The sequence below is a fragment of the Bacillus rossius genome, chromosome 10 (assembly GCF_032445375.1).
Source record: "Bacillus rossius redtenbacheri isolate Brsri chromosome 10, Brsri_v3, whole genome shotgun sequence".
Lineage (NCBI taxonomy): Eukaryota > Metazoa > Arthropoda > Insecta > Phasmatodea > Bacillidae > Bacillus > Bacillus rossius.
Window position 1 is genome coordinate 4,047,615 of NC_086337.1, and position 27,238 is coordinate 4,074,852.

Sequence of the window (27,238 nt, forward strand, 5' to 3'; positions counted from 1 at the left end):
AATATATCCGTACCTCGCTGCAACCCACGAGACCACTTCTTGTGATGTCGGAAATTGTTAGAGAGTGAAGGAAATGTGTTAAAACACAAATTGTAAAGGTTGATTTAAACTCCCGGGTATTGGATTCATTAACTTTGGAAAAATAATAATAAAGTCAGTAGTATCACAGTTGTTATCATTGCTTGATTGTCGTGCGTGTGTCGAGAGAACGTGGTGGTTGTTGCAGGGCGAGGCAGTCAGTCGCTGGCCAGCTGCGAGGACCTGAGCTCCAGCAGCTTCAGTTCCGCCAGCCGAGCCTCCCTCGAGGCGCGCTGCTCCCCGTCGCCCTCGTACGCCACAGAGAGCGCGCTGGTGTTCCCAGGCGACTCCAGTGGCTCAGTGTAGCGCCAGCCACACTTGCTCCAACATACGAGCGTTCCTTGTGGCACGCTGCTCCCCGTCGCTCTCGTCCGCCACAGAGAGCGCGCTGGTGTTCCCAGGCGACTCCAGTGGCTCTGTGTAGCGCCAGCCACACTTGCTCCAACAGCCGAGCGTTCCTTGTGGCGCGCTGCACCCCGTCGCCCTCGTACGCCACAGAGAGCGCGCTGGTGTTCCCGGGCGACTCCAGTGGCTCCGTGTAGCGCCAGCCGCACTTGCTCCAACAGCCGAGCGTTTCTTGTGGCGCGCTGCACCCCGTCGCCCTCGTACGCCACAAAGAGCGTGCTGGTGTTCCCGGGTGACTCCAGTGGCTCCGTGTAGCGCCAGCCACACTTGCTCCGCCAGCCGAGCCTCCCTCGAGGCGCGCATCTCCCCGTCGCCCTCGTACGCCACAGAGAGCGCGCTGGTGTTCCCGGGCGACTCCAGTGGCTCCGTGTAGCGCCAGCCACACTTGCTCCAACATACGAGCGTTCCTTGTGGCGCGCTGCTCCCCGTCGCCCTCGTACGCCACAGAGAGCGCGCTGGTGTTCCCAGGCGACTCCAGTGGCTCCGTGTAGCGTCATCCACACTTGCACCAACAGCCGTGCGTTCCTTGTGGCGCGCTGCACCCCGTCGCCCTCGTACGCCACAGAGAGCGCGCTGGTGTTCCCAGGCGACTCCAGTGGCTCTGTGTAGCGCCAGCTACACTTGCTCCAACAGCCGAGCGTTTCTTGTGGCGCGCTGCACCCCGTCGCCCTCGTACGCCACAAAGAGCGTGCTGGTGTTCCCGAGCGACTCCAGTGGCTCCGTGTAGCGCCAGCCACACTTGCTCCGCCAGCCTAGCCTCCCTCGAGGCGCGCTGCTCCCCGTCGCCCTCGTACGCCACAGAGAGCGCGCTGGTGTTCCCGGGCGACTCCAGTGGCTCCGTGTAGCGCCAGCCACACTTGCTCCAACATACGAGCGTTCCTTGTGGCGCGCTGCTCCCCGTCGCCCTCGTACGCCACAGAGAGCGCGCTGGTGTTCCCAGGTGACTCCAGTGGCTCTGTGTAGCGCCAGCCACACTTGCTCCAACATACGAGCGATCCTTGTGGCGCGCTGCTCCCCGTCGCCCTCGTACGCCACAGAGAGCGCGCTGGTGTTCCCGGGCAACTCCAGTGGCTCCGTGTAGCGTCAGCCACACTTGCACCAACAGCCGTGCGTTCCGTGTGGCGCGCTGCACCCCGTCTCCCTCGTACGCCACAGAGAGCGCGCTGGTGTTCCCAGGCGACTCCAGTGGCTCTGTGTAGCGCCAGCCACACTTGCTCCAACAGCCGAGCGTTCCTTGTGGCGCGCTGCTCCCCGTCGCCCTCGTACGCCACAGAGAGCGTGCTGGTGTTCCCAGGTGACTCCAGTGGCTCTGTGTAGCGCCACCCACACTTGCTCCAACAACCGAGCGTTCCTTGTGGCCCGCTGTTCCCCGTCGCCCTCGTACGCCACAGAGAGCTTTCTTGTGTTCCCAGGTGACTCCAGTGGCTCTGTGTAGCGCCACCCACACTTGCTCCAACAACCGAGCGTTCCTTGTGGCCCGCTGCTCCCCGTCGCCCTCGTACGCCACAGAGAGCGCGCTGGTGTTCCCGGGCGACTCCAGTGTCTCCGTGTAGCGCCAGCCGCACTTGCTCCAACAGCCGAGCGTTTCTTGTGGCGCGCTGTACCCCGTCGCCCTCGTACGCCACAAAGAGCGCGCTGGTGTTCCCGGGCGACTCCAGTGGCTCCGTGTAGCGCCAGCCACACTTGCTCCGCCAGCCGAGCCTCCCTCGAGGCGCGCTGTACCCCGTCGCCCTCGTACGCCACAGAGAGCGCGCTGGTGTTCCCGGGCGACTCCAGTGGCTCCGTGTAGCGCCAGCCGCACTTGCTCCAACAGCCGAGCGTTTCTTGTGGCGCGCTGCACCCCGTCGCCCTCGTACGCCACAAAGAGCGTGCTGGTGTTCACAGGCGACTCCAGTGGCTCTGTGTAGCGCCAGCCACACTTGCTCCAACATACGAGCGTTCCTTGTGGCGCGCTGCTCCCCGTCGCTCTCGTACGCCACAGAGAGCGCGCTGGTGTTTCCGGGCGACTCCAGTGGCTCTGTGTAGCGCCAGCCACACTTGCTCCGCCAGCCGAGCCTCCCTCGAGGCGCGCTGTACCCCGTCGCCCTCGTACGCCACAAAGAGCGTGCTGGTGTTCCCAGGCGACTCCAGTGGCTCTGTGTAGCGCCAGCCACACTTGCTCCAACATACGAGCGTTCCTTGTGGCGCGCTGCTCCCCGTCGCTCTCGTACGCCACAGAGAGCGCGCTGGTGTTCCCAGACGACTCCAGTGGCTCCGTGTAGCGCCAGCCACTCTTGCATCAGTGTATATTTCTATCAATATTTCTATTTTTCTTTCAGTATTTTTAAGAAGGCTTGTATGTGCTGCCTTCTAATCACTACGATATATTAAATCGGGGAATGTTATCAGAGCACAGATGTGTATCAAACACAGTTGATGTATATATCTGAAGTCATGCCATTCCATCTGTAGGATAGACATGCCTATCCTTGTTATGGTAGCCTTCTTTCATCTGTTACCTTCAAGTTTGGCTCTTCAGGGTGGCTACAGATACTCTGCCGAAAAATTCCCTGACATTTCCCTGACATTTCCCTGAATTTTCCAACTGTTAAAATACTTTGTTGTGACGTAACTTAAACATTTCCCCTAGAATTTCTTTAATGCAAATTGTATCCAAACAGTAAATTACCAACCTCATTTATTATATTGCACTTTAAATTAAATGAAAACATTACTCAACAAAAGATCCTTTCTGATGTTATCAATCACTACACCATAGGTACAAAATTTGGTGCTCTACTTGAGTTAACGAATATCACTTTCATGAAACACATCAAATTTTGAAATGAAGTTCACAGTCGCACATATTATTAACAAATATGTAATGAAAGCTATGATGGTTATATCAGTCATGTCACCAGTGTACAATTTGAAGACACATTTCAGTTTTTAGACGAGGTTCCTCAAACTTAGAAAATAAATTTACCAGTTCATTTTAAACTAAAAAACCAACACAATATCACTTTTACTTTGTTAAGGCTTTGATTTCTTCTTCGATCAAAGAAGCTTGCTTTCGTGCTTCCTCCAACAACTTCTGTTTCTTAAACTCCAACTGTTTTGCAATGGATGCAGCTCGTTTTTTTCCACTTTATTTCTCTCTTCCTTATCTGCTTCTCTGGACTGCTTTTTCAGTGCTTCAGAATAACGGGCTCTTGCATTTCTGGCAAAACGAAGTAACTTCTTGGTTATCTGTAGCTTTTCAATTCCACCTTCAGCTAGTACAGCATCATATACTTGTCTTTGTGCTACAAGAGACATTTCCTTCTGATTTTCAATTATACATTCTCGATTTACCGAAAATTCTCTCTCCAAGCTACTGTTTCCATGAGACAAAATAAATACCATTTTTAAGACGGAAGTCAAATCTTGGTAATCACCAGTCTCAGGAATCATTTCAAGCCACAATCTGTCTAGCCTATGATCTTTCACACAAAATGCCAACATTTTTTCCCTGAAATTGGGCAGACTGAAAATACTCTTGAACTGACGATCTAAGCGATCTGCGGTCATGCCAGATATCCAGTTGTTTGCTACTAATATCTCCAAGAAAGACCTCATTCGTTCATCACGCACTGCCTGTAGAACAGAAACTGCTGGATCTAAAAATGATATGGCTTTGGTCAACTTGAACTTCAGAGGTGAAAAATCCAATAACTTACTGCAGATCTTTTGCAAACAAATTTGACAATCTCGTTTAAACAATAGGATGTCTTTCTCAACCACATCATTTGATTCGCGAAGAGCTTTTCTTGTAGCATACCCAATATCCAAATTCTTTACAGGTTGCAAGTTATTCTTGTCTGAAACATCAATGTCACACAACACTGACTTTGCAGCAATAACATCTGCTTTTACAAATCTTGACATTAAAGAATGCAAAACACTATTTAAAGAACCATATAGCAGTGGTGCTAGAGGCACATCATCCTGAAACTTGCGAAGGAAAGGTTCAATTTCACTTGCTATAGAAACAAAGAAAGCAAGTTTAGCTGTCAACATTTTATCTTTAACAGATGATGCAACAGTCTGAAAGCTTTGGCAACATGGTACTTTCTTTAACTTTGTGGCTTCTGTCACATACTTCTGCACGTTGGGAAGAATTTCTACTGCCCTCTCTGCAACCTGGACATTTTCAAGCCACCGAACCGAACAGAATTTCTTGGGGAATACCGAAGAATCAGTGAAATGAATGTAATCAGCTCTACGTGCTGGGACATTCTTAAACAAATAATAAAGAGCTCTCAAAAATTCAATAATCTTCCATTCGGTCACATTTACAGCAGCTTTAAAAGAACAATGAAGAGTGTGCAAGCCACAACTTCCAATGTCAAGCATCACAACATCTTTCAAGTTAACATTTGCACTTATGAGTTCGCGCAAAAATTTTTTGTTTACATTTGGTCCATCCATTGACACTTGTAATATGTTAATCTGTTTTAACTCTGAGAGAGCACTACTGAACGCTGTCAACAAATCAATTGATGTAGCATGACCTAAGAATGCAGAGTTCAAATACTGAGTTGATACTCCATTTAGCTTATTGTTCCAAAACCGTACCAAAACGTCCATCTGTCCCTTTTGAGCAACCTTGTTTAAGGACTCATCAAATCCTACAACTATCTGTGGACACTGCAAGCACAAATCTACAAGTTCATCGTGAAAGTATGGAGCAATTCCATGCAAAATAGTGTACCCAATTTTCGCTCTTCCTAGCTGCATCTTCTGGGCAATGTCACTATCAGGAAACATTAATTTAAAGAGATCCACACTTTTTCCAGAAGCACGCATGGAAGTGTGCGTCATTACAGTCTGAATACACCAATATACTTCAGACTTTGTGACATTCTCCTGAAGAATGAAACTGTTCAATGGGGAAACCTTTTCTTTATGCACATCTGAACTCAAAACCTGAAACAAAACCAGGTGTAACTTACTTACTGTCTTAATATATTTTTATGATGCATTTCTGAACTTTAGAGCACAATAAGAATCATATTGAAATTAATTTTTTAATAAGTTATTTTAAAAAGTTGCATAATTGTAATATAACTCTAATAAGACAAATGCTGCAATTAGCCTAATATTAATTAATTTAGGTATTACAAAGTGTGGACTTTACTGTCACAACAACGCATTAAAAAGTATAATGGCAAACCTGTGAGACGACACTTCCTTCATCAGATGAAGTGCCTGGGACAGGCTGACATGTATCTGAAGTTGCTGAAGATGAATTCTGTTTGAAATATACTGAAAGTGAATAAGTCTTTCTTCTTCTTTCTACAGCTGCTTGGTGTTTCTTGCCGGTGATATGACTTCTTACGGCTCGTTTACCCATGTTACTTAGACTGAATTTTGTATGGCAAAAAGTACAAATAGCAGACTATTGATCCGTGGGCGATTCTCTTAGCCAGTTCTTGAAGTCTGGATCTAAAAGCCATGATTCGTTAAATACTGTTTTTCTGAATTTCGACATGGAAACTAAGTGGTGGTTAAGTCTGAAAAACTAAAAATATTAAACCATAACTCAAATGCCTGACGTTTTTTAAAACTTATATTAGATTTTACGTGTTTCAAATAGTCTTCTACTGAATTAACATTAATGCATTACTACTGTCGACGTTCATAACACAGAAGCACTCTTGATGATGAGAAATCGCAGTTATCACTCGCAAAGGCATGTCAAATGGCAAACTTGCATGATGGCACTTCAAAACAGCTAATAAATAAATAAAACCAGTTGTTTATGTTCACACTTCAGACAAAAATTCCACGATGTTATTCACGGAAAACTACATCCAACTAGTCAACATGCACGTACGCAAGGCACACGCGTGCAGTGGCTATCGAAGACAATTGTTTTCGAACAATCGAACTGTCCGTCCGCCATTACGTTGATGTGCTCGGCACTCGCTGGACGCAGCTCGACGGGAAAACTAAGATGTCCATCAAGTTCTGTCCCTGCCCGAACACGCCCGAATATTCACCTTCCGCCAACCTCGGGTTCATTTATATATATTTATATTTCTCTGTTTATTTTAATGTAGCTATACTAACCTAACTAACCGTCCATAGTGTTTTAAAGTGTTTTAATGTAGCTAACCGAACCGACCACTTTTAATATTTGAATTCATTTTTCCTGCGCAAAAATAAAACAAATCCCGAGGTTGGCGGAAGGTGAATATTCGGGCGTGCTCGGGCAGGGACAGAGCTTGATGGACATCTAGGCTTCTCCAGCTCGACACGGCCCGGCGCGGCAGTCAAGAAGCTTGAGGATGTCGGCACGGTCCGGTGGCCAGCATCAAATGCAAGCACGCACCCTGAATTTTCGCGATTTTGTTTTCAAGGGGAAAAAAATGTGGGAGTAAAATGGGTAGATACAATTTTAATGTGGTTGAAATAAAATAAAATGCATTAAAATAGTGTATAAAAATGAGAAATCGCAAAAATACTTTACAACAAAAAATTTCCTGCACCTTGGCCAGAATTCCCTGTCATTTCCCTGTTCTCCCTGACATACTAAATTTCCCTGACTTTTCCCGGTTTTCCCGGTCTGTAGCCACCCTGCTCTTGTAGTCAATTTCTCTGCACTAATACTTGGTATTATTTAGTCTTTACTTATTTTGATGATAAAATTATAATCTTTCGATTTATTTTTATAATATATTGTTTGTTTTTATCTTGTTCCTTTCGACTGGTGACCACATGGTGATTTATTATGTCGTGTATTTGAAATACTTTTATGAATAGATGTTCTAAGAGTGTTAATTGAGATGTTAGGAGTTAGCAAGGAGTGTATTTATGTATTTTTACTCATACTAGAATGAGTATTTTCTTTTCACTCAAGACTTTATTGAATTTCAAGAAGGATACGGTGCAATCCTAACCCCTATGATGCTTTGTACTCAATCACTTTGTCATTAGCGATGTGGCTTGCAGCTCTGTTATTTTGGAGTCCTTGCCTCAAGCCTTTGTGTTAACTGTGCAACCCAAGTTTTTTTCTTTACATTCAGTTTTACATGTTACACTCATTGTGCACATTCTTGCAATGTGTTGACGCCTAGTCGTCTTGTGGAGGTGGTGAAGTGGTAGGTTGGGCCTGGCTAGCTCTCAGTGGTGATGTCGCCACGTGGCTGCATGGTGGTACACCCGGGGGTGTAAGCCCTTCAGGACGCTATGCTACTGAAAGAACAGTGAAAGGGGAGTCCGGGTGATGTATAGAGTTAGAGCGCAGCACACTCGTACAGATGCTGCTGGAGGTCGCGACGTGTCCCGGTCCTTGAGCGCAGCCTCGTTGCTAGGGCGCTGTGGCCGGCTTAGCCCTCGCTAGAGTTCACGGCAACGGGTACAGCTGAATCTCGTATGTTCGGGTCCACTGGCAGTTGACTGGGCATGCACATGAACAAGGCTGACGTAATATGAAGTTACACATCGACGTGAAACACTTCCCTAACAAGATATTACGTGTTGTGGCCTGTTGTCCACAGAATGTGACCACATGCTACAAACCTAACAAACAATTGGCAGTGAATAATCAGAAGTGGAAGGCTGTCGGGTCCAAAACCCATCACGTGGGTTGCACAAAGACTAGAGGCCCCGAATGTCCGTCGGCCTTGTGCGGGCGAAACCATGAAGGAGTCTTGTGACATGATAGCTAATGAAGCCCGGATCACAACCTGCAACCGGGCAGGTGAATTGCGTAATATAGGGAGAACTCCCACTCGGGGCTGCAGAGGCTGGCAAGTTCGGGCCAGCCTATAAACCAGCTGCGGAGCCTGAGTTGCAAGGAAAGCCTCACAATCTTTCAGTTGTTGAGTGTGTTGTAGCATTGTTGTAACTATGATTCACAGTATAATGTGTGTTACCCTCATGCCAAATGATTCTGCGTGCACTCCAACAATCACTTACAATTATAGAGCCAAATCTAATTTTTTATACAAATTAGTGGCAAAACTGTGTGTTGAGATCTGTTGAGAAGAGGCATTAAAAGACATTCATTAGTCTCTCGGCAAATTACACCAAAGACCCACTGCTCAGGTAACACTCTACCGGTGTTATGTTTTTCTTTTGGAATACAAGATTTCATTAATTTCGATGTAGAGGCCATTTCCTCCAATTTGAGTTTCTTCTTGTTGCATTCGCCACACGCAAACTTCACACATGTAATTGCTGTAGTCAACGAAAGCCTCAATGCACATGTTCAACTCTTTATTACAAAATGATGCATTCCTCAGTTCTTTTGACCAACAATATTTAAACAATGCAATCTTCTCCACTGATAATTTAGAATTTAGATTCCTCCAGCCAGTTTCCTTTCTGAACACCATGTTCGCAACATTTCATCATGCATCTCCATTATATGACTTTTCCAAATGACAAGTACATTTTGTGGTTATTAATGCAGAAAGTTTTGGAAAGAATTATCCCATAGCATTGAAAAAAAATCACTGCTTATGTTTCATCTGTAATAAGTCTACACAATTTAATAAAATAAAAAATTTCACTCATTGTGACTGAAATACAGAAACAAAAAATACCTTGACATTCAAAACCACGTATTGTGATGCTATCAATAAAAACAGCGATAGTCGAATGGGAGGAAATATCGACATGCCGAAGTATTGATATATTTTTCAGGTAGGAATATAACAGATAAGTAACCTTTTTTTATGAAAATTTGCTATAATTAGTAAAATGTTAAAATAAATATTCCAGACATTTCATTCAATTATAAAAATTTCTGTGTTTGTTTTGATTATCTCAGTTAATCCTGGAGTTTTGTTTGTCATACCTGTTTAGGGTTACAATGAAATTAATTTCTCGTTTTTGCACTTTTTTTTTGTTTAACCATTTGGTATTGTAGGAACCAAACGAAACAACGTTAATAAAGTCTTCAATGGAAATTTGTATGTGGTTGGCTATCACGTAAAAGAGCTAACTGAACCACAGTTTTATTAGTAATTTGTTCATTACAGAAAAATTAATGTATGAAAATCCACCATGGAACATTGATTCAGACATAATCTCTATCTGTGCATGTACTCAGACAGGGATCTATATTTTTAAAATGATGTTAATCAAAGTTAATTGCCATACTGGCAAAATGCTGGAGCGTCAGTTCTCAGAGTTTAAAACATGGTAAACAAAATACTTATTAAAAAAATATTGAAATTTTTAACTTAACTTTAACTTAACAAATGGCATAATGTAAAAGGGCCACTTATGTGCTGAAAACTCCAACAGGTAGCCTGTTTTACATTATACTGTCGTGACTAGGGATGTAAGGGAACGAACAAATTAATTGTCGGAGTGGGCGCCACCACGTGATGTGGGCACGTGGACCCGGCGGAGACTCCCTTCAGGGTGTGACGTGACCCGTGTAGGGCTAGGCTCGGTTCCCTTAGCACGCGATATAGCTCCAGTGGGCTCTTCAGGCGTCCCACACGCCTCGAGGTTCAGGAGCAGGGACACGTGGTCACTCGACTAAAAATCACACGTTCGACTTACTCCTTTTATTTCAGCAACATTACAATACGTCTCCAATCGCGCTACACCTACATACACTATGAGACTGTTAAAACGCCAACGGCGGGAGAGAATCAGTTTACAGGCTGACCAGGTCACCTCGTGGCCTGGCCTCGTTAGTTTAGGACGCGGTTCGTGATTAAATGTTCGAATTTAACTTAAATATTGATTAAAACGAGTCGGCCACCCGGAGTAGGCCGCGCATATACAAAAAAGGTTTAAGAATGATAAAAAGTCCGGCGGATGCTAAGAGATCAGTTGATTAAGAAAAATGTGAAGTTGCGTGGTGCTCACCAAGCATCTTACCCCGGGTGAAGAACGGAAGCGACTGAAGAGGCCAGGGCAGCATGGCGGCCGGAAAGCGCTGGATTTACCGTTAACCTCTCCAGTTATTTATTACCGTTTATTTAACTAAAACAAATACACTAAAAATTCTATAGTAAAATTATACCAAGGTTTCGTTAATTATTTAAGTTGAGTATTGATTATTTTAATTATGATTATGGTTCAAACTAGTCGCGGGTAGTTCCATTGCCTGCCGCGTGGGGCGCTGCTCCGTCCTTACAACTAGCATTTAAAACATAAACACTAAGGAAATATTATTTAAAGAAAAGACAGTTAGGTAAACCTAAAAATTGAATAATAAAATAAAAGGGGTCGTGGCACAGACTTTACACCCGCCTCTTGTTGGCGCCTCACACACACACACACACACACACACACACACACCTGCACACGGGGCGGGAGGTTTGAAATAGAGGGTGGTGGCGGGAGGAGAGGGGTGGCGACGGCGTGAGGCACATCGGGCTCAGGGAGGGCGTAGCCCCGGTCGACGTCAATACTTTACACATTTTTTATCATGTTTTTGTAATCAAATATTATATGCAATGTTTTTTTTTTTTTCATTTATTTAAGTTCTCAATTAATTTGAAGTATAACTTGATACAAAAAAAAAACCAATTGAGAAAAATGGTCTGACATTGATTTTGAACTTTAATAATTTTACTAAGCTAATTATTATTGTTGTATTTAGCATTCAATAATTTCTTAAACAATGTAAAAAAAAAAAAAAATAATTGGACACTGTAGTTACTTAAAATTGTCTTATTATGGAACAGGAAAATAAAATTAATTTAAATAGTAATAATAATGATTATAAATATGATAAATCTCGATTTTCTAACTAAACATTTTGTGGCCTTAATTGTTTGAAAACGTTTAAGTGTATCATAAACTAATATTGCGAGTTGAACTATTTTTAACATTTTTCATCAGGTTGTCTTTAGAATTTTTACCAACCAAGTATAGGAAGTATGAACTGTATACCTAAGGTATTCTTTTGTAGGTAGTATAGTGCTTTTCTATCGAAACATGAAATATTTATGAATATAAGCATGATATTTTACCTGCTCAAGGGCGTGAATGATTGTTTGTTTGTTTAGGAAACGGTAAGAAGTTTTAAAAATATTGTAAGACTAATTGTTGTTTCTGTCGGGCTGTGACAAGCGAGGACAGCGTGTCTGAGCCCTGGCGCGGTGCAGGGCTGACCCCTCTCCCTCTGTTGCGTGCCCAGAACAAGCACGGGACATCGCTCGGGCCTGCAGGCGTGCCAGTGGGGGTTCTTCAAACATTCAGTTGTTAGGTTTCATGTATCAGTGTTTTCTTTAGAGTAATTTGTAATGCTGGAAATAAATGACTAGGCATGCTTAATGAATACAGTAATGATAAGAAAGGGAGGCCAGCTGAGTGATTATTTTTCCTAGCCTAAGTTATTCTAAGTGTGTAAGGGGAGGGTCCAGGTTAGGGGAGGACCTAAGTGTGTCTCAGGCCGAAGCCTATACACTCTACCGTGCAGGACAAGGGTGCGTGCTCATGCCGTGACAGACCGGTGCTGGCCAGATCTGCACGGCATGCCTGGCCAGTGAACTAGCTGAGCCCTGATGCACTGTCTCTCTTATCATGGCAAGACTATGCACACACTAACACAGCTCGCCTGATCGCCCCGCTGCACTCCCTTAGCCATGAGTACATGCAGCTCTGTGATGTTCTCGGCATCTCGCCTCCACGCCATACTGCAGCATGTGCACCTCCACACTGTCACTCCAGACTGCGGAGCCGAGACATCACACTGGCATGTTCGGCGTGTGTCGCACTCCTGTTGGGTTCACCTCCTCTAGTGTCCACTAGTGACCAGAGTTGATGGTAGCAATATTCAGCATTAAGGGCAGTTGTACCTTCAAATGCTTGAGGACTTCCACAAGCATATTTTGATGAAATGGAAATTATCTTTGATGTGTAAGTTTTATTACGTAATTATATTATTATAAACACAAAGAAAGAATAAATATATTGGAATAGTTTTAGAGCTGGGCCGATACAATTTCTGATCCATTATTCGGCCATTATTGTTGTCTGTCTGATTGTTGTGATCAGGATTATGCTCGCCAATTTCACATGCCAATCAGCTCCCATATTTACCCACAGTATTTACCTGCATATGGGTGCCATCTTTACTTTTTGCCATAACAATCAAATATTTTCACCAAGGGTCACCCTCGAATATGGATTGCACCATATATCTGATACAAGGGAAGTCTTTATGTTCTGGGTGTCAGCTTATCGGCGCCCAGGAAATACGGCACTGGTCCTTTGCCTGCTGTCTGCCCTACTTTGTTACTCCGGTACTCCGGTACTCCGGGAGGGTGAAGCGGCAGACTTCTCCCCAATCCCCCCCCCCCCCCCCCCCCCGCTCCACACTCTGTGGCTCTTCCTTATCCTGCGCCACCCAACAAGACAAAGGAGGAAAAGAATACCATTTTTCGTATTGGTGTTTCACTTCCCGTCTGTTGTCAAGAGTATTGTTTTACCCATCGTCCCTTCCAATGAAAGGAAGGGTGGCAAGTTAAACTTTGTCGGTTACATCTGTAAAAACTAGCACGCACTTTACTAAATTGTGTGTGGTCCATTGATTGGGGGGGTGGGGGGTTGTGCAGTTTTGTCTGTAATGTTAATTGAAAGGGTGTGAAAAACCTTTTGCAATAAATAGTCTGGGCAATGTTGCGTCACAACAACCTGTCGAGATAGACGGTGCCAGACCACGGACATGACTCACACTAACTCTGGTTGTCCCGCAAGTCACTAACCGCCAGATGCAGACGTAGCATGATGACACAGTTCACTGTACTTTTCGAACCACTGCTGAGATGTTTTAATTAAACAATTTATACTTACTCCTGACATTAAATTTCTTAAAAATCAACTCATGCTAGTAATTTAAGCACATGTTCAACCAAATGTACGTAAACCTAATTCAAAATGATCAAATTACATTATTTCATGCATTATCAGCTGTAAAATATTACTATGAGCTGTTGACTTTTCAAATAACTAGGCTGTTTATATAACCTTTATCAATTACATTTTGGTGCCTATTTTTATAATGCTAAATTTTTATTTTTGTTTTATGAAATTTGTGTGAACATGAAATTTTCACCTGTGTTTTTTTTTTTTTTTTGTGGCAATAGCGACAAACCATATAGCATTGTTTTAGCTATTAAAAGTTAGTTTAGATTTGCAGAAAGCATTATTACTTGATGTTTTAATTTGCTGTATGTCTGTATCTGGTAACTCGAAAAAACACTTCAAAATGTCATTGATTTACGGTGTTAATTGGAATGTAATGAAATTGAAACCTTCACCAAATAACCTTTATGACTGTATCTTGAGTTTCAACTGGGTCACATATTCCATTCCTGAAGCTGGCTATAATTTATCTCTGTAAAGAGTAATGAAAATAACGTGATCTCACATGACTTAGGCTGGTACGTGTGGCTCATGGCCTCCTACGTGGACTATGGACCATTGTCATCTACAAATAAATGTTTCTTCAAATAACTATTCAGGATACAAGCAAGCTACATGCAGATCCCATATTAAGGTGGACCACATACTGAACCCCCCTTTGTGCTTGTGCCATTGGGTAGTACCTTTATTTATAGTCCTGGAAGCCGCTTATAGCCACACAAATGTTCGTTGAAAAATCCAGAGGGCACAAGGGAGAAACGGAATGTCCAAATGGTGTTCCTCAAGTAAACCTTAGAGAACACTGTGGATCGTTAATATTAATAAAAAAAATTAACAACTAGATAAAAAAAAATACAACATGGGTGATTGTGCCATATTCCCTTGTTTATTTGTTAAAGTTAGAATTTTAAAAGAACTATTTCTGTAGTTGGTATTTTCTGAATTTCGAACATATTATAACTTTACAATTTCAATACATAATAATATTAGACAGATTCAATTTACTAATTCAGGGGCCCCTCTAGAGAAAAAAAAACATAGACAGAGGTTAATAATAATTTTTTGCGTAGTCTTTTGTCTTATAATAAAACCTTCGTAAAATCAGTTCTGTTATTTTAACAATATTAAAAGTTCACCGAAGACTGGCCATGACGAGAATGTACTGTACCACAAGCATGATCAGGACTTATTGCCGAAAATGTCGTTGAGATGCAATAGCTTCCCGGTCACCGGAGAAGGCTGGCGATTTTCAGGGGCTCCGCGAAGTTGGAGCCGAACTCCAAGAGGTTGGGAGGGTGGTACTCCGGAGATTTGGAACCCGGAACTTTGGAACTTGGGACTTTGCACCCTCTGCAACCAAGAAATAGGTCACAGAGTTTAGAAAATGTAAAAAATTACAAGGGAGGATACAAAAGGGGATGGTCCGAGAATTATAGAGTTTGGAGCTTTTGTTTACACTCACCATTCTGCTGAGGGTGAATTCCGAAGAAAACGGTCCACGGGATGGCACTCGCGGACGCGGGTCGCGTAAGCGAACATAACTAGATTACTACGGTGATGTAAACAATAATAAAAAAACCAACTAGCTAACTAGAAAAAAGAGACGGGACTACTCCCGAAACTCTGGTAATCACATGCCTAGACTTTGTTGGAGCTCTTCGACAGCAAAAGAAGAAAAACCGACGAAATGGCGGGAGCCAAGTCTCTAAGACGACCGTTCGCGACGAGAGCTCAAGAAAAACTCTCCTCAATTCCCTAAGTGGCACGAGGTAACATCGGCTAGCCCAGGGAAGCTGGGACTCGAGGGGAAGGGAAAATTAGCTGATTGGCCGAAGACGCCTTGGTGGGGGTCGCTCGAAGGGGCTAAAAGAAATTATAAAAAAAGGGGGGGGGGGGGTAAGTTCTGTTGGTCGGGCGGTGCTGCTCTCTAGGTAGGTGACACGAGAAACTAAGGGTTAGCCGACAGCTCCGGGACGAGCGGGAAGCCTACTTACAGGCAATCGGGGGTAATTTAGTTCAAAACAGTGCCCCTAGATGGCACGGGTGAGTCGTTTGGCGCTAGCAAATGGCCCCGGGGCGGGGGCGGGGGCGTGTCCAGGAGAATGCCCGTTCAGAGTCCTCGGGCTGCTTCTGAGAAAACATGGAGGGGTGGGGGGGGGGATGGGGAAACTGCACTGTCTGTGAGAAACGACGGCCGTTCGCGACGAGACGTTATGCTAACGTCGGGTGGGACATGAGCCGCGCATGACAAAAGGTGCTCATGTCATGCTGCTACTCGGATCTGAGCTCGTCGTGAGAGATTGTCGATGGCAGCAGTTCCTGTCACGGGAGGGGATCGAAATGACAGACGGGAGGCGTGTGGCTAGGCGAGGAAAATTTGAATCGCCCTGCTGAGTTTAGCAGGCGTCGGCGAGAATGCTGGGGGGGGGGGGGGGGGGGGGAGGACTTAGGCTTGGGAACTTGGCAGGGCCACTGCTATAACAAACTTTAGGTGAGTGTGTACACTGAGGGGGGAAAAATTAAATTGAGTCGCAAATTTAATACGAAAAATTCAGATTAAAAAAAAATTGAAAATTTTTGAAAATAGGGCCGAAAATCTAAATTGGCGGCACATACTCCCCCGCTGAAAGGCGGAGCCAGGGTAAGCGACCAGAAGTAAGCAAAAGGTCAAGAGAACTGACCGACTTACCCTGTACCAGAATCGACTAACATAAACTACTAACAATAAACGGTCTCCTTAATACTTAACACACATGATAACACTTCATAAACAAACTTAAGAACTAAGTGGCGCCACTTTAATCTAGACATCTTATCCTAACATACATGTAAACTTTACTGCATTAATACACTTACAATTTGTGCCAGCACTCTTACAAACTAGTACCATGGTTTTTTTTCTTATAACTAGGACCTAGGATTTGTGTTCAGACTCAACAGCACGTGTTGAGTGAGGCATGCCGAATTTTTTGACTTTAGCTCCTTGGTTCGGAGTAAAAAGGGAAGAAGGAGGCACCTACTTCAGGTTAGGATGCACTTTCTTCAGGTGCGAAATATGCGCGCGAGTAAAGAAGGCACCAGAACTGGGGTCGGCTAAGGCGACTGTTACTGGTGTTAGAAAACGTTGGATTTGCCAAGGACCACTCCAACGGTAGGCGAGTTTGGCTGATCTCTTATCGATCGCCTTGCTTTGTGTGTGTGATTTACACAACACCAAATCGTTTATTCTATAGGGATTGTCAGCACGTCCCTTATTGTACCTTTTCTTACTGTTTCGTGGGCCAGGTTTAAATTTTTCTGAGCACGTCTCCAAACTTCTTTTATATCACGTGGGTCGTCTGGCAGAAGATCATTTAAGGACCAGAGATTTGAGAGCGGGTTGTTGGGTCTGTAAGTGAACATGAGTTCGAAAGGTGTTGTTTTATGTCCTTCGTGACGAGCATAATTAAATGCCATCTGTAACCATACAAGGTTGGTATCCCACTTATCCTGCGAGTTCGCATGGTATGCTATTACAGCAGACCGGAGGTTCCGATTGAAACGTTCCGCATGAGAAGGCTGTGGATAATACGGGGAGGTGGTCACATGTTGAATGCCATGTGAGAAGCACATATTTTTGAATTGTCTGGATGTGAATAGGGATGCGTTATCTGATACAATAATAGAGGGTAGACCAGATATCTTGAAGATATTGTTTTGCAATGCTCTTATTGTAGTTTCTGCTGTAGCTCTCCTGAGTGGAATGAGCCAGACGAATTTGGAGAAGGCATCTATGCATACAAGAAGCATGGAATGTCCAATTTTAGATCGGGGGAAAGGTCCCACAAAATCTATAAATAATTTTTGCATTGGTCTTTCGGCCACATCAGAAGTAAGGAATCCGAATCGTGTTTTCTGAGCGGGTTTGCTCAGTGCACATAATTTGCACAATTTTATTCTCTCAGCAATGTCCTTGTGCATTCCGTCCCAGCTAAAATGGCGACGTATGCGTTCAATTGTTTTATAGGTGCCCAGATGTGCTCCGATCGGTGAGGTATGATAATACCTAAATACCATGTCTCTTAGGTTTTGAGGGAGGACAATTTTGAATGTTTTGCTTTGTTTTGTGCGCCTGTACAACAGTCCTTTTGAAAATTTATAGTATTTTGGAGGTGAATTTGATTTCATGTCTTGAATAATTTGTGATAGGTAGGAGTCTGAGTTTTGATGACTCTGCAAATCCGAGAAAGCTAAAGGGAAATCGGTGAGAAGTGCCTGACACGAAATCGTAGGTTCCTCCTGAAGATTAGAGTTGGAGGGGTTCTCGAACATTCGAGAAAGAGTATCAGCTACTATATTTTGTGAACCTCGAATATGCCGAATGGTGAACTTTAGTGATGAAATTTTTGCAATCCATCTGCCAAGTTTGCCTAATTGTTTGGGGTGGGCCAAAAGCCAAGCAAGGGCCTGATTATCGGTTTCTAACAAAAATTCTTTGTGTTCAAGATACTGCCTAAATTTATCTATTCCGAAAACGACAGCTAGGCACTCGAGTTCGTAAACAGATGAAGACTTCTTTTCTTGATGAGTCAGAGTGCGCGAGGCGAAAGCAATCGGTTGTCTGTGTCCATCAAAGTCTTGGGACAATATTACTCCCAAAGCTACGCTGGATGCATCGGTTTGGAGAATAAATGGCTTAGTAAAATCTGCCATTCGGAGCACTGGTGGGCTGATGATTGCCTGTTTCAAGTAATTAAATGCTTTGTCCTGTTCTGGGCCCCACTTAAATGCTGAATTTTTCTTTCTCAGGGCGTTGAGTGGAGCTGCCTGTTCCGCAAAATTAGGAATAAATTTGGAATAAAAATTAACCATGCCAATAAATCTTGAAATGCCTTTAGTGTCTTTAGGCGGCTGAAAATCTACGATAGCCTGTGTGCGGCTTGGATCAATCGTTACTCCTTTACTTGAAATAATATGGCCCAAAAATGAGATTTCAGGGACAGCGAATTTCACCTTTTTTGTGTTTACAGTTAAGCCAGCATGGCGTAATCGTTCCAGGACTTGAGTCAAATGAGTTATGTGTTCCTCAAAGGACTCTGAATATACCACAACATCGTCTAAGTAGTTGAATACAAATTTAAATTTAAGATCGCCGAAAACTTGATCAAGGAGGCGAGTTAAGACTTGTGCGCCAGTAGCTATTCCAAAAGGGACTACTTTATACTGATATAGGTTCCAGGGTACACAGAACCCGGTGATGTGTTTGGATTGAGGAGTTAAAGGTATTTGGTGGTAAGCTGAATTTAGGTCAAAAACACTAAAATATTTGGCCTTACTAAACCAATGACAAGCTGAATTGAGGTCAGGGAGTGGAATTTGTTCAACGTCTATCTTCTGATTGGCTAATCGATAGTCGATAACTAGGCGGTGACCTTGACCTTTGGGAACCAAGAAAGCAGGTGACGAATAACTAGAAGTTGAAGGCTCAATCACATCCTTATCAAGTAAGTCCTGGATGTGTTCTCGCATAATTTGCATTTTGGGTCCTAACAACTGATAAGGGTGACATCTCACTGGCGTTTTGTCCAAAAGTTTAATTTCATATTCAATAAGGTGGGTACGTCCTAATTTTTCTGTCAAAACATCAGAAAAACAGTTACATAAATTTTGTACCTCTGTTTGTTGAGCTGGTGTAAGATGGTCCAAATATGATTCATTTCCATCTTTGACACTTGTGCGAATGGCTTTAACCTTACCCTGACATTTTGTTCCCGGCGAGTCAAAAGAGATATTAACTTGTTTATTAAATTTAAACTTAAAATTTCTTGCTTGCAAATCAATTATCAATCCTGTTTTGGCTATGAAGTCTGATCCAAAAATAAGATCTGTTGCTAGATCCTGTGCAACTAGAAATGGGAAAGTCCAGGAGAATAAGTCGATTTTAATTTTAAGTAAGGCGATTGTGTTCACTTTTAATGGCTGCTCTGATGCAGTCACACATTGGATATTAACTGGTTCAGTTTTGTGAATTACTTTTTCTTTCTGTAAAACTTCAAACAGATGCCCAGAAATGAAACTTCGGACTGAGCCTGTGTCGATCAGTCCTGGAGTTTCGTGGTTGCCAATTAAGGTTTTGGCATAAGGTAAAACTGTAGGTAAATTTGCAAAAATATTATGACAGGTCCTCTTGTCTTGTTTTGGATTGATGCAGTGTTTACAGTACTCTGTAGGCTCATTATAATTTTTTATGTTTTTAGACTTAGTTGCCAATGTGTTTGTCTGTTGGTTATAGGTTTGTTTTGAATTGGACGGTTTTTTGGAAATTTTTTGTTTCTTTTTGCGTTTTCGTTTTGTCTTGTTTTCGCCTGGAGGGTGGCGATTTTCATTGACTGAGTTATGCCAATCAGTTTGTTTATTTGGTGGCACAGAAAGAAAACTTTCTGGCCACCTACCTACATGTTTTTTGGTTTGTGTTGGTAGTGAAAAGGCTGTTTGTTTTTGCTGTAACATTGTTCAATTACATGTCCGGATCTCTTACAGTATTCACAAAATGGTATGTTTCCCTGCTGTTGCCTATAATTTCCCTGGTGATTACTGTGAGGCTGTGATTTAGGGTGATTGTTAGTGTTCGTGCTTCCCTTGTTGGAGTTTTGGGAGGTCGAGAAAATGGGATGATTAGCCGGGAAATCTGGATAGCGGTTCCTTTGGTAATCGGCAAATTCTACATTGGTAACATGAATACACAGTCTGTCCAGCTCGGCAGAGTTCTGTGGTCGGGTCTGGAAGACCGCTCGTGACCTTTCGGCAGGATTAATGCCATCAAGAATATTTGATACGATTTCATTCTCTGTGACTCCTAAACGAAGAACTAGGGCCGCTTCTTTAATGTCGGCAATGTACCTGGACAAAGGCTCATTCCTGTGTTGTAATCTATTATACCAGTCAAGCCTGAGATTCGTGAGCATCCTGGCAGGAATAAAAAAACTTATTACATCTGCATGGTATTGATCAAAAGTTAAATTATTTTCAATGGCCACCGAGGTTCTTTCACTCAAGGGCGGCTGTGTAAGGGGGAAAACTAATTCGAAAAGTTCCCTCGTTGGTATGTTGCATTTTTGGTGCAACCTAATAAGTTGTCGTAGAAAATCAATTAATTTCTTTGGGTCCAAACCATTGGTTTCAGGTAGATTATTTAGTAGCCTTTCGGCTGGGTGGGGAATTTTGCTGTAGAAATGCGAACTATGGCCTTGAGGTTCTGATGTTGGTGGTTGGTGCTGTGTAGTCGCTGGTTGTTCATTAGACAAAGGGGGGTGGAGGCTGTGTCGCGGAAGAGGGGCGGCAGGGGCGAGTGGAAGGTATGTGGTTGAGGGACTGACCTGTGGTATTTGTGGATCGGGTATTGGAATGGTTGGCATGACAGTTGTTTGTGCCCTTATTTCTGTCGAGGTGGATGTGACTGGCTGTGCTGAGGGTGTGATTGGGATGCTAAAAGCCAAGGGGGAGGGGTGACGTTCAGGGGTGGTTTGAAGTGATGAGAAGGGGGATGTGAATTGATGGTATGGATTGAAAATGGCTCCTGAGGTGGGTGGAAGACACACAGATTGGTAAGGGTATGTGGAGTATTCTGGAGGAGGTCTGGTGTAAGTGACCTTGGTAACAGTCTGCGGTATTGGTCTGATGACCGTCCCGGGTGGAAACCACACGTGGGTGGATGGCTGACTGACAGTAGTGAATGTGGGTGGACTAGGAAGTTGATTTGTGGAAAATGAAACTGGAAAAGGTGATGCAGGGAGGAGTGGAGGGGAGACTGGTAATGAAGCGCCCTGAGTGGTCTGTGTTTGGGCTCGTTGTGTGTCAGTTTTGATCTCTTCGAGGGGTGGTGTGTTCACTTCAGACCTTTGTGTCTGGATGTCGGGAACTAACCCAGTCGCCTCGAGGCTTGTGTTTTGTAGAGCATTGAGTCTAGTTCTCAACTTGAATCGGAGATTAGGGATCTGCTGACGACATTTGTCTATTTCCTTTTGATAAACCCCATTTAGTTTCCCTCTTGACAATATTACCAGGTTTGCTAGCCTGGTGGCAACGTGATCGAGTCGGGCGATCATTCTTAGTATGTGGGGTTTGTTTGTTTCGGTGGACACTACATTTGCAAATGCTGCAATATCTTGGAATTTACTGGTGGTGACAGTAAATTCACTAAGAGGGTCTAAGTTCAAATTTAGAAGTGAGTGTTGTGTTTGTGGTTGGCAAGACCTGAGTCTTTTTCTCAGCTCTTGGGCGTCTCCTGAAGTGGACTGCCCACGAAGTGCTAACTCGTGGATCACCTCGTCTTTCAAAAGATACTCTGGAGTAATCATAGTGAAAATCAAATTTAGTGTACCCTTAAACCACAGAAGGCTTAAGAAGGAGTGAGCGTCTGCTCACAATGACCTTGAACCTTACCCTAGGCTTACTTACTAAACATAAAAACACTCTTAACTTAACTTATACTAGAGACTCACAAGGAGCCTTATTATTTTTTTCTTTCTGGTCGCCACCCTGGTCGCACAGATTCTAAACCCACAAATTGTAACGCAAAAATTACGTTTGTCAGGAGTAATGACCTTTAAACAACAAGGGAGGGGAGGTTCCTCTCGCTCGGCGGGCGTGCGCGCTGATTAGATAAGTAGACACCGCGCCCGTCGCTGTTTGGGTTGCGGGGGTGTGAGGGGGGGGGAGAGAGGAAGGCCGTAGTGGAGGCACGTTTAACTGATAACACACGTGCGCGCAGCCGAACACTGGCCGCGAAACGGAGTGGGTGGGGAGGTCAGCTGGGAGGCGCGAGGAAACACTCGCCTGTCTACTGATGTGCAGCGGCCATATTCAACATGGCGGACACTCTATGGTCCGTAAAAAAAAAATACCGGACTATGCGTACACATACTCATTAATAAAAGGGAGATAAAAGAATTCTAATGATGAGTGTAAATTTTCATGCAAAAAGACTTACTATAGTAAAATAGATATAAAAATACGCGTTAATTGGCCAGTCAACGTTTACAATACTATAAACTAAAGTTAAAAATTATTTTAAAAAAAACTGTTTACACTTATTATCATTTAGTTTAAAAGTATTTGTAATTTAGCCAAAATAATAGCAATGACCACAATAAACACAGTTTTGATGCAAAATTACGTTATTACAGTTCCGATAAATTATATAAACTAAAGTTACTGCTATCACTTCTAGAACACTCTTTATGTTCTATTTAAAATATACCCTGTCAAAAATTTATTAATTTAAATAAAAAAAAATTTTTTTTTCTTAAACTATGCTTATAAAGTATGCTTCTAACAAACCACGCTCTGCTACCACTTTCTGAACCCCCCTTTGTGCTTGTGCCATTGGGTAGTACCTTTATTTATAGTCCTGGAAGCCGCTTATAGCCACACAAATGTTCGTTGAAAAATCCAGAGGGCACAAGGGAGAAACGGAATGTCCAAATGGTGTTCCTCAAGTAAACCTTAGAGAACACTGTGGATCGTTAATATTAATAAAAAAAATTAACAACTAGATAAAAAAAAAATACAACATGGGTGATTGTGCCATATTCCCTTGTTTATTTGTTAAAGTTAGAATTTTAAAAGAACTATTTCTGTAGTTGGTATTTTCTGAATTTCGAACATATTATAACTTTACAATTTCAATACATAATAATATTAGACAGATTCAATTTACTAATTCAGGGGCCCCTCTAGAGAAAAAAAAAAAAAATAGACAGAGGTTAATAATAATTTTTTGCGTAGTCTTTTGTCTTATAATAAAACCTTCGTAAAATCAGTTCTGTTATTTTAACAATATTAAAAGTTCACCGAAGACTGGCCATGACGAGAATGTACTGTACCACAAGCATGATCAGGACTTATTGCCGAAAATGTCGTTGAGATGCAATAGCTTCCCGGTCACCGGAGAAGGCTGGCGATTTTCAGGGGCTCCGCGAAGTTGGAGCCGAACTCCAAGAGGTTGGGAGGGTGGTACTCCGGAGATTTGGAACCCGGAACTTTGGAACTTGGGACTTTGCACCCTCTGCAACCAAGAAATAGGTCACAGAGTTTAGAAAATGTAAAAAATTACAAGGGAGGATACAAAAGGGGATGGTCCGAGAATTATAGAGTTTGGAGCTTTTGTTTACACTCACCATTCTGCTGAGGGTGAATTCCGAAGAAAACGGTCCACGGGATGGCACTCGCGGACGCGGGTCGCGTAAGCGAACATAACTAGATTACTACGGTGATGTAAACAATAATAAAAAAACCAACTAGCTAACTAGAAAAAAGAGACGGGACTACTCCCGAAACTCTGGTAATCACATGCCTAGACTTTGTTGGAGCTCTTCGACAGCAAAAGAAGAAAAACCGACGAAATGGCGGGAGCCAAGTCTCTAAGACGACCGTTCGCGACGAGAGCTCAAGAAAAACTCTCCTCAATTCCCTAAGTGGCACGAGGTAACATCGGCTAGCCCAGGGAAGCTGGGACTCGAGGGGAAGGGAAAATTAGCTGATTGGCCGAAGACGCCTTGGTGGGGGTCGCTCGAAGGGGCTAAAAGAAATTATAAAAAAAGGGGGGGGGGGGTAAGTTCTGTTGGTCGGGCGGTGCTGCTCTCTAGGTAGGTGACACGAGAAACTAAGGGTTAGCCGACAGCTCCGGGACGAGCGGGAAGCCTACTTACAGGCGTTCGGGGGTAATTTAGTTCAAAACAGTGCCCCTAGATGGCACGGGTGAGTCGTTTGGCGCTAGCAAATGGCCCCGGGGCGGGGGCGGGGGCGTGTCCAGGAGAATGCCCGTTCAGAGTCCTCGGGCTGCTTCTGAGAAAACATGGAGGGGGGGGGGGATGGGGAAACTGCACTGTCTGTGAGAAACGACGGCCGTTCGCGACGAGACGTTATGCTAACGTCGGGTGGGACATGAGCCGCGCATGACAAAAGGTGCTCATGTCATGCTGCTACTCGGATCTGAGCTCGTCGTGAGAGATTGTCGATGGCAGCAGTTCCTGTCACGGGAGGGGATCGAAATGACAGACGGGAGGAGTGTGGCTAGGCGAGGAAAATTTGAATCGCCCTGCTGAGTTTAGCAGGCGTCGGCGAGAATGCTGGGGGGGGGGGGACTAAGGTTTGGGAACGTGGCAGGGCCACTGCTATAACAAACTTTAGGTGAGAGTGTACACTGAGGGGGGAAAAATTAAATTGAGTCGCAAATTTAATACGTAAAATTCAGATTAAAAAAAAATTGAAAATTTTTGAAAATAGGGCCGAAAATCTAAATTGGCGGCACAATACATTAAAAAAAATTTTAATACAGTTTTAAGTTACCTACCAATTTAAGTTTAAATCTTTAATTAATAATGTAATAATGTAAATGAAATGTATTCAAGAATTTTTTTTAACTATACCAGGTTATTTTGTATGCATAAAGTTTATTAGCGAACTCTGATGAACGTGTGTCCAACGACTTTGCTCGTTCTAACGATACATAGTGGCTGCGAGTGAGGTAAATACAAGTGATGTTGGTGTTCCTGTGGATATTGTTGCCAACCTCGTGTCCACCCAGGCCGGCTGTCCCGTCTCAGCAGATCTGTTTTCACACGTACACTATCGGTGCCTGAATGTGCCACGGATATCTTCATTACTTTCTGTTTATAGCCTGACCACAAGAATGGTGGAGTGAGTGTAGAGCGGGGGAAACCAGAGTCCTCGTTCTCCATAGTGTTTCAAAAGGATCTATAAAAAATACTTTCAGAATAGCAAATCAAATGTGCAAGTAAATTGTGTTTAGAAATAGTTATGCATTTCACATTTCAGGGCGTAGCAATGAATTGTTTAGGGTTAGTTTCACAAATAACAAATATTGTGTTGTTGCCATAAAGCTGTACATTGTGTGTGCCATTGCTGTTCTTGTTGGCAGTGCAACAACACCGACAACTCAACAACCTCCTGGTCGCTAGAGGCAGGCGCTGCTGGAGTCGTTTCAAGCTGATCATTGTTCACGACTGTGTATTAGTTGTGCATGATACATGTAGTCCGATGTTTTGCAGTGACTTGTCTGAAGCAGTGTGTTCGCATGTCGCAGTTGTGACAACTGCCCAGTGCATCCCGGGGCAGTGAGAAGCTAGAAGCTCCCTCGAGCATTCTGCTTGCGGCACTTGTACCAGGACAGTAAACTGGAGTGTGTTCGCTCGATGAAGTGGAGGGAAGAAGCCCACGTGTTGCGAGGCCAGGCAGCGGCCATGTTGGGGGGCTCTCACACAGCAGTCAGGCCCTCCCAGTGTGCTGCGAGGAAGCTGCCAGGTGCAGCATTACCTGTCCGTCACCAGTTGTAGAGGGAGCTAGGAGCGGCACCCAGGAGTACCTTGCAAGTGTGTCTGCAATGTCAAGAGATTTCATTTAGAAACATTTTAAGTTTATTAATCAAACCATTGTTGCATTAGTGAATTCATATAAGATATCATATAGCTTCGCTTTGTATACTGTATTTTATCAAATCACATTCCAGCCTGTGTACTGCATACTTATTGTATTTGATTTTCAGCCAAAGCACTTTCATTACACTGTAAAATAAAAATTGATGTTGTGATAAATGAATGAAGACTGTATTTTGTATTTAAATTTATAACAAAAAAATTGTAATATGTAATAGCAAAATAATTCCATAATAAATGTCTGAAAATATATAGTTATTTTTTATTTTAAATTTTAAATTTATTACATGCCCACCAACAGTTGCTAAACTTTGGTGGTGGGTACGACACATGTAAAGAGCCATCACTGCCAATGTTTGGACTGCCACTATCGTTGGTACCATTGCAGAAGAACGTCTCAATGGCCATAGGCGGGATTTGGGGGTGGCAAGGGGGGGCACTTGCCACCCCAAAAATTTTAGAGAAAAAAAAACTTGTTTACAGGTGTTGATAGTTACCTCTCTAGCGCTGGCGCACGGCGCAGCATCACTGTGAGTGAGTTACACTCGTTCCAAGTTCGTTGTTAGTTCCAATGTCACCGATAGATTGCAACATAGCAGTAAAAATAATACATTTCGTATACATAAAACAAAACTTCTGACATTTGTATTACGTCTCACGTAAAATTAATACTCAACGTAGTAAACCAACTGCTGTAAATTAATGATTTTATGTGCTATAATTTTAGTTTAACTTCTAAAACGATTATATAAAAAATAAACAATAATTCACTTAATCATCGGTGGTACGAAGTTACCCACACAGAGAACCTTTCTGTGTATGTACGTCAGGGATCGGAAAGTTACTTTTAAAAAGTAACTCAGTTACAGTTACATATACTCCAATGGAAATGTAACCCTGTTACAACTACAAGTTACACTACTGAAAATAAACCAGTTACAGTTACAGTTCTGAGAAAAGTAACTGTAAGTTACTTTAACCCTTTAACAGACAAACATTTATTTCAAATTAATCTTAAAACGTTTTGTGGTTACCTGCGTTGACCACGCTTGTTTTACTCCGAAAAATCATAAATTTTTTTGTTTGGTTAGGATTTTCGATTATTTTAGTCGATTTCCTTACATGATTTTATATCTGATTCTGAAGTTTGAAAATAATTTGACCTCACGTAGTCTTTGGAAAATAGCATTTTGTGGTGGTTAGCAGAGGCAACCACAATACCTTATTGTCGGCGACTTGCATTCTTGAATACGAATGTTGTAATAGATTTGTGGTTGGTCCAGGTAACCACATAGTAGTTTATTGGTACCTATTAAAAATGCTATAATGATCATTGCGTTATGTTTCTTTTTATTTATTTCAATAATGTATACAAAATGTATTTATGTAAAAGTTATATTTTGTAGTGAGATAGATTTTACAAGTTAAATTTCTTTATAATACTAGCAAGGGCTTAA

General features: G+C 43.1%; 1 protein-coding gene across 1 annotated transcript in view; it reads left to right on the plus strand.

Moving 5' to 3' along the window:
* The window catches only part of LOC134535723 (breast carcinoma-amplified sequence 3 homolog), a 213,312-nt gene extending 187,283 nt beyond the window's left edge, over positions 1-26,029 (plus strand). The window contains exon 12 of the mRNA XM_063374938.1: positions 227-26,029. Coding sequence (XP_063231008.1) covers positions 227-384 — 158 coding nt within the window. The 3' untranslated portion in view covers positions 385-26,029. The remainder of the gene's footprint in view (positions 1-226) is intronic.
* Positions 26,030-27,238: the final 1,209 nt, after the last annotated feature.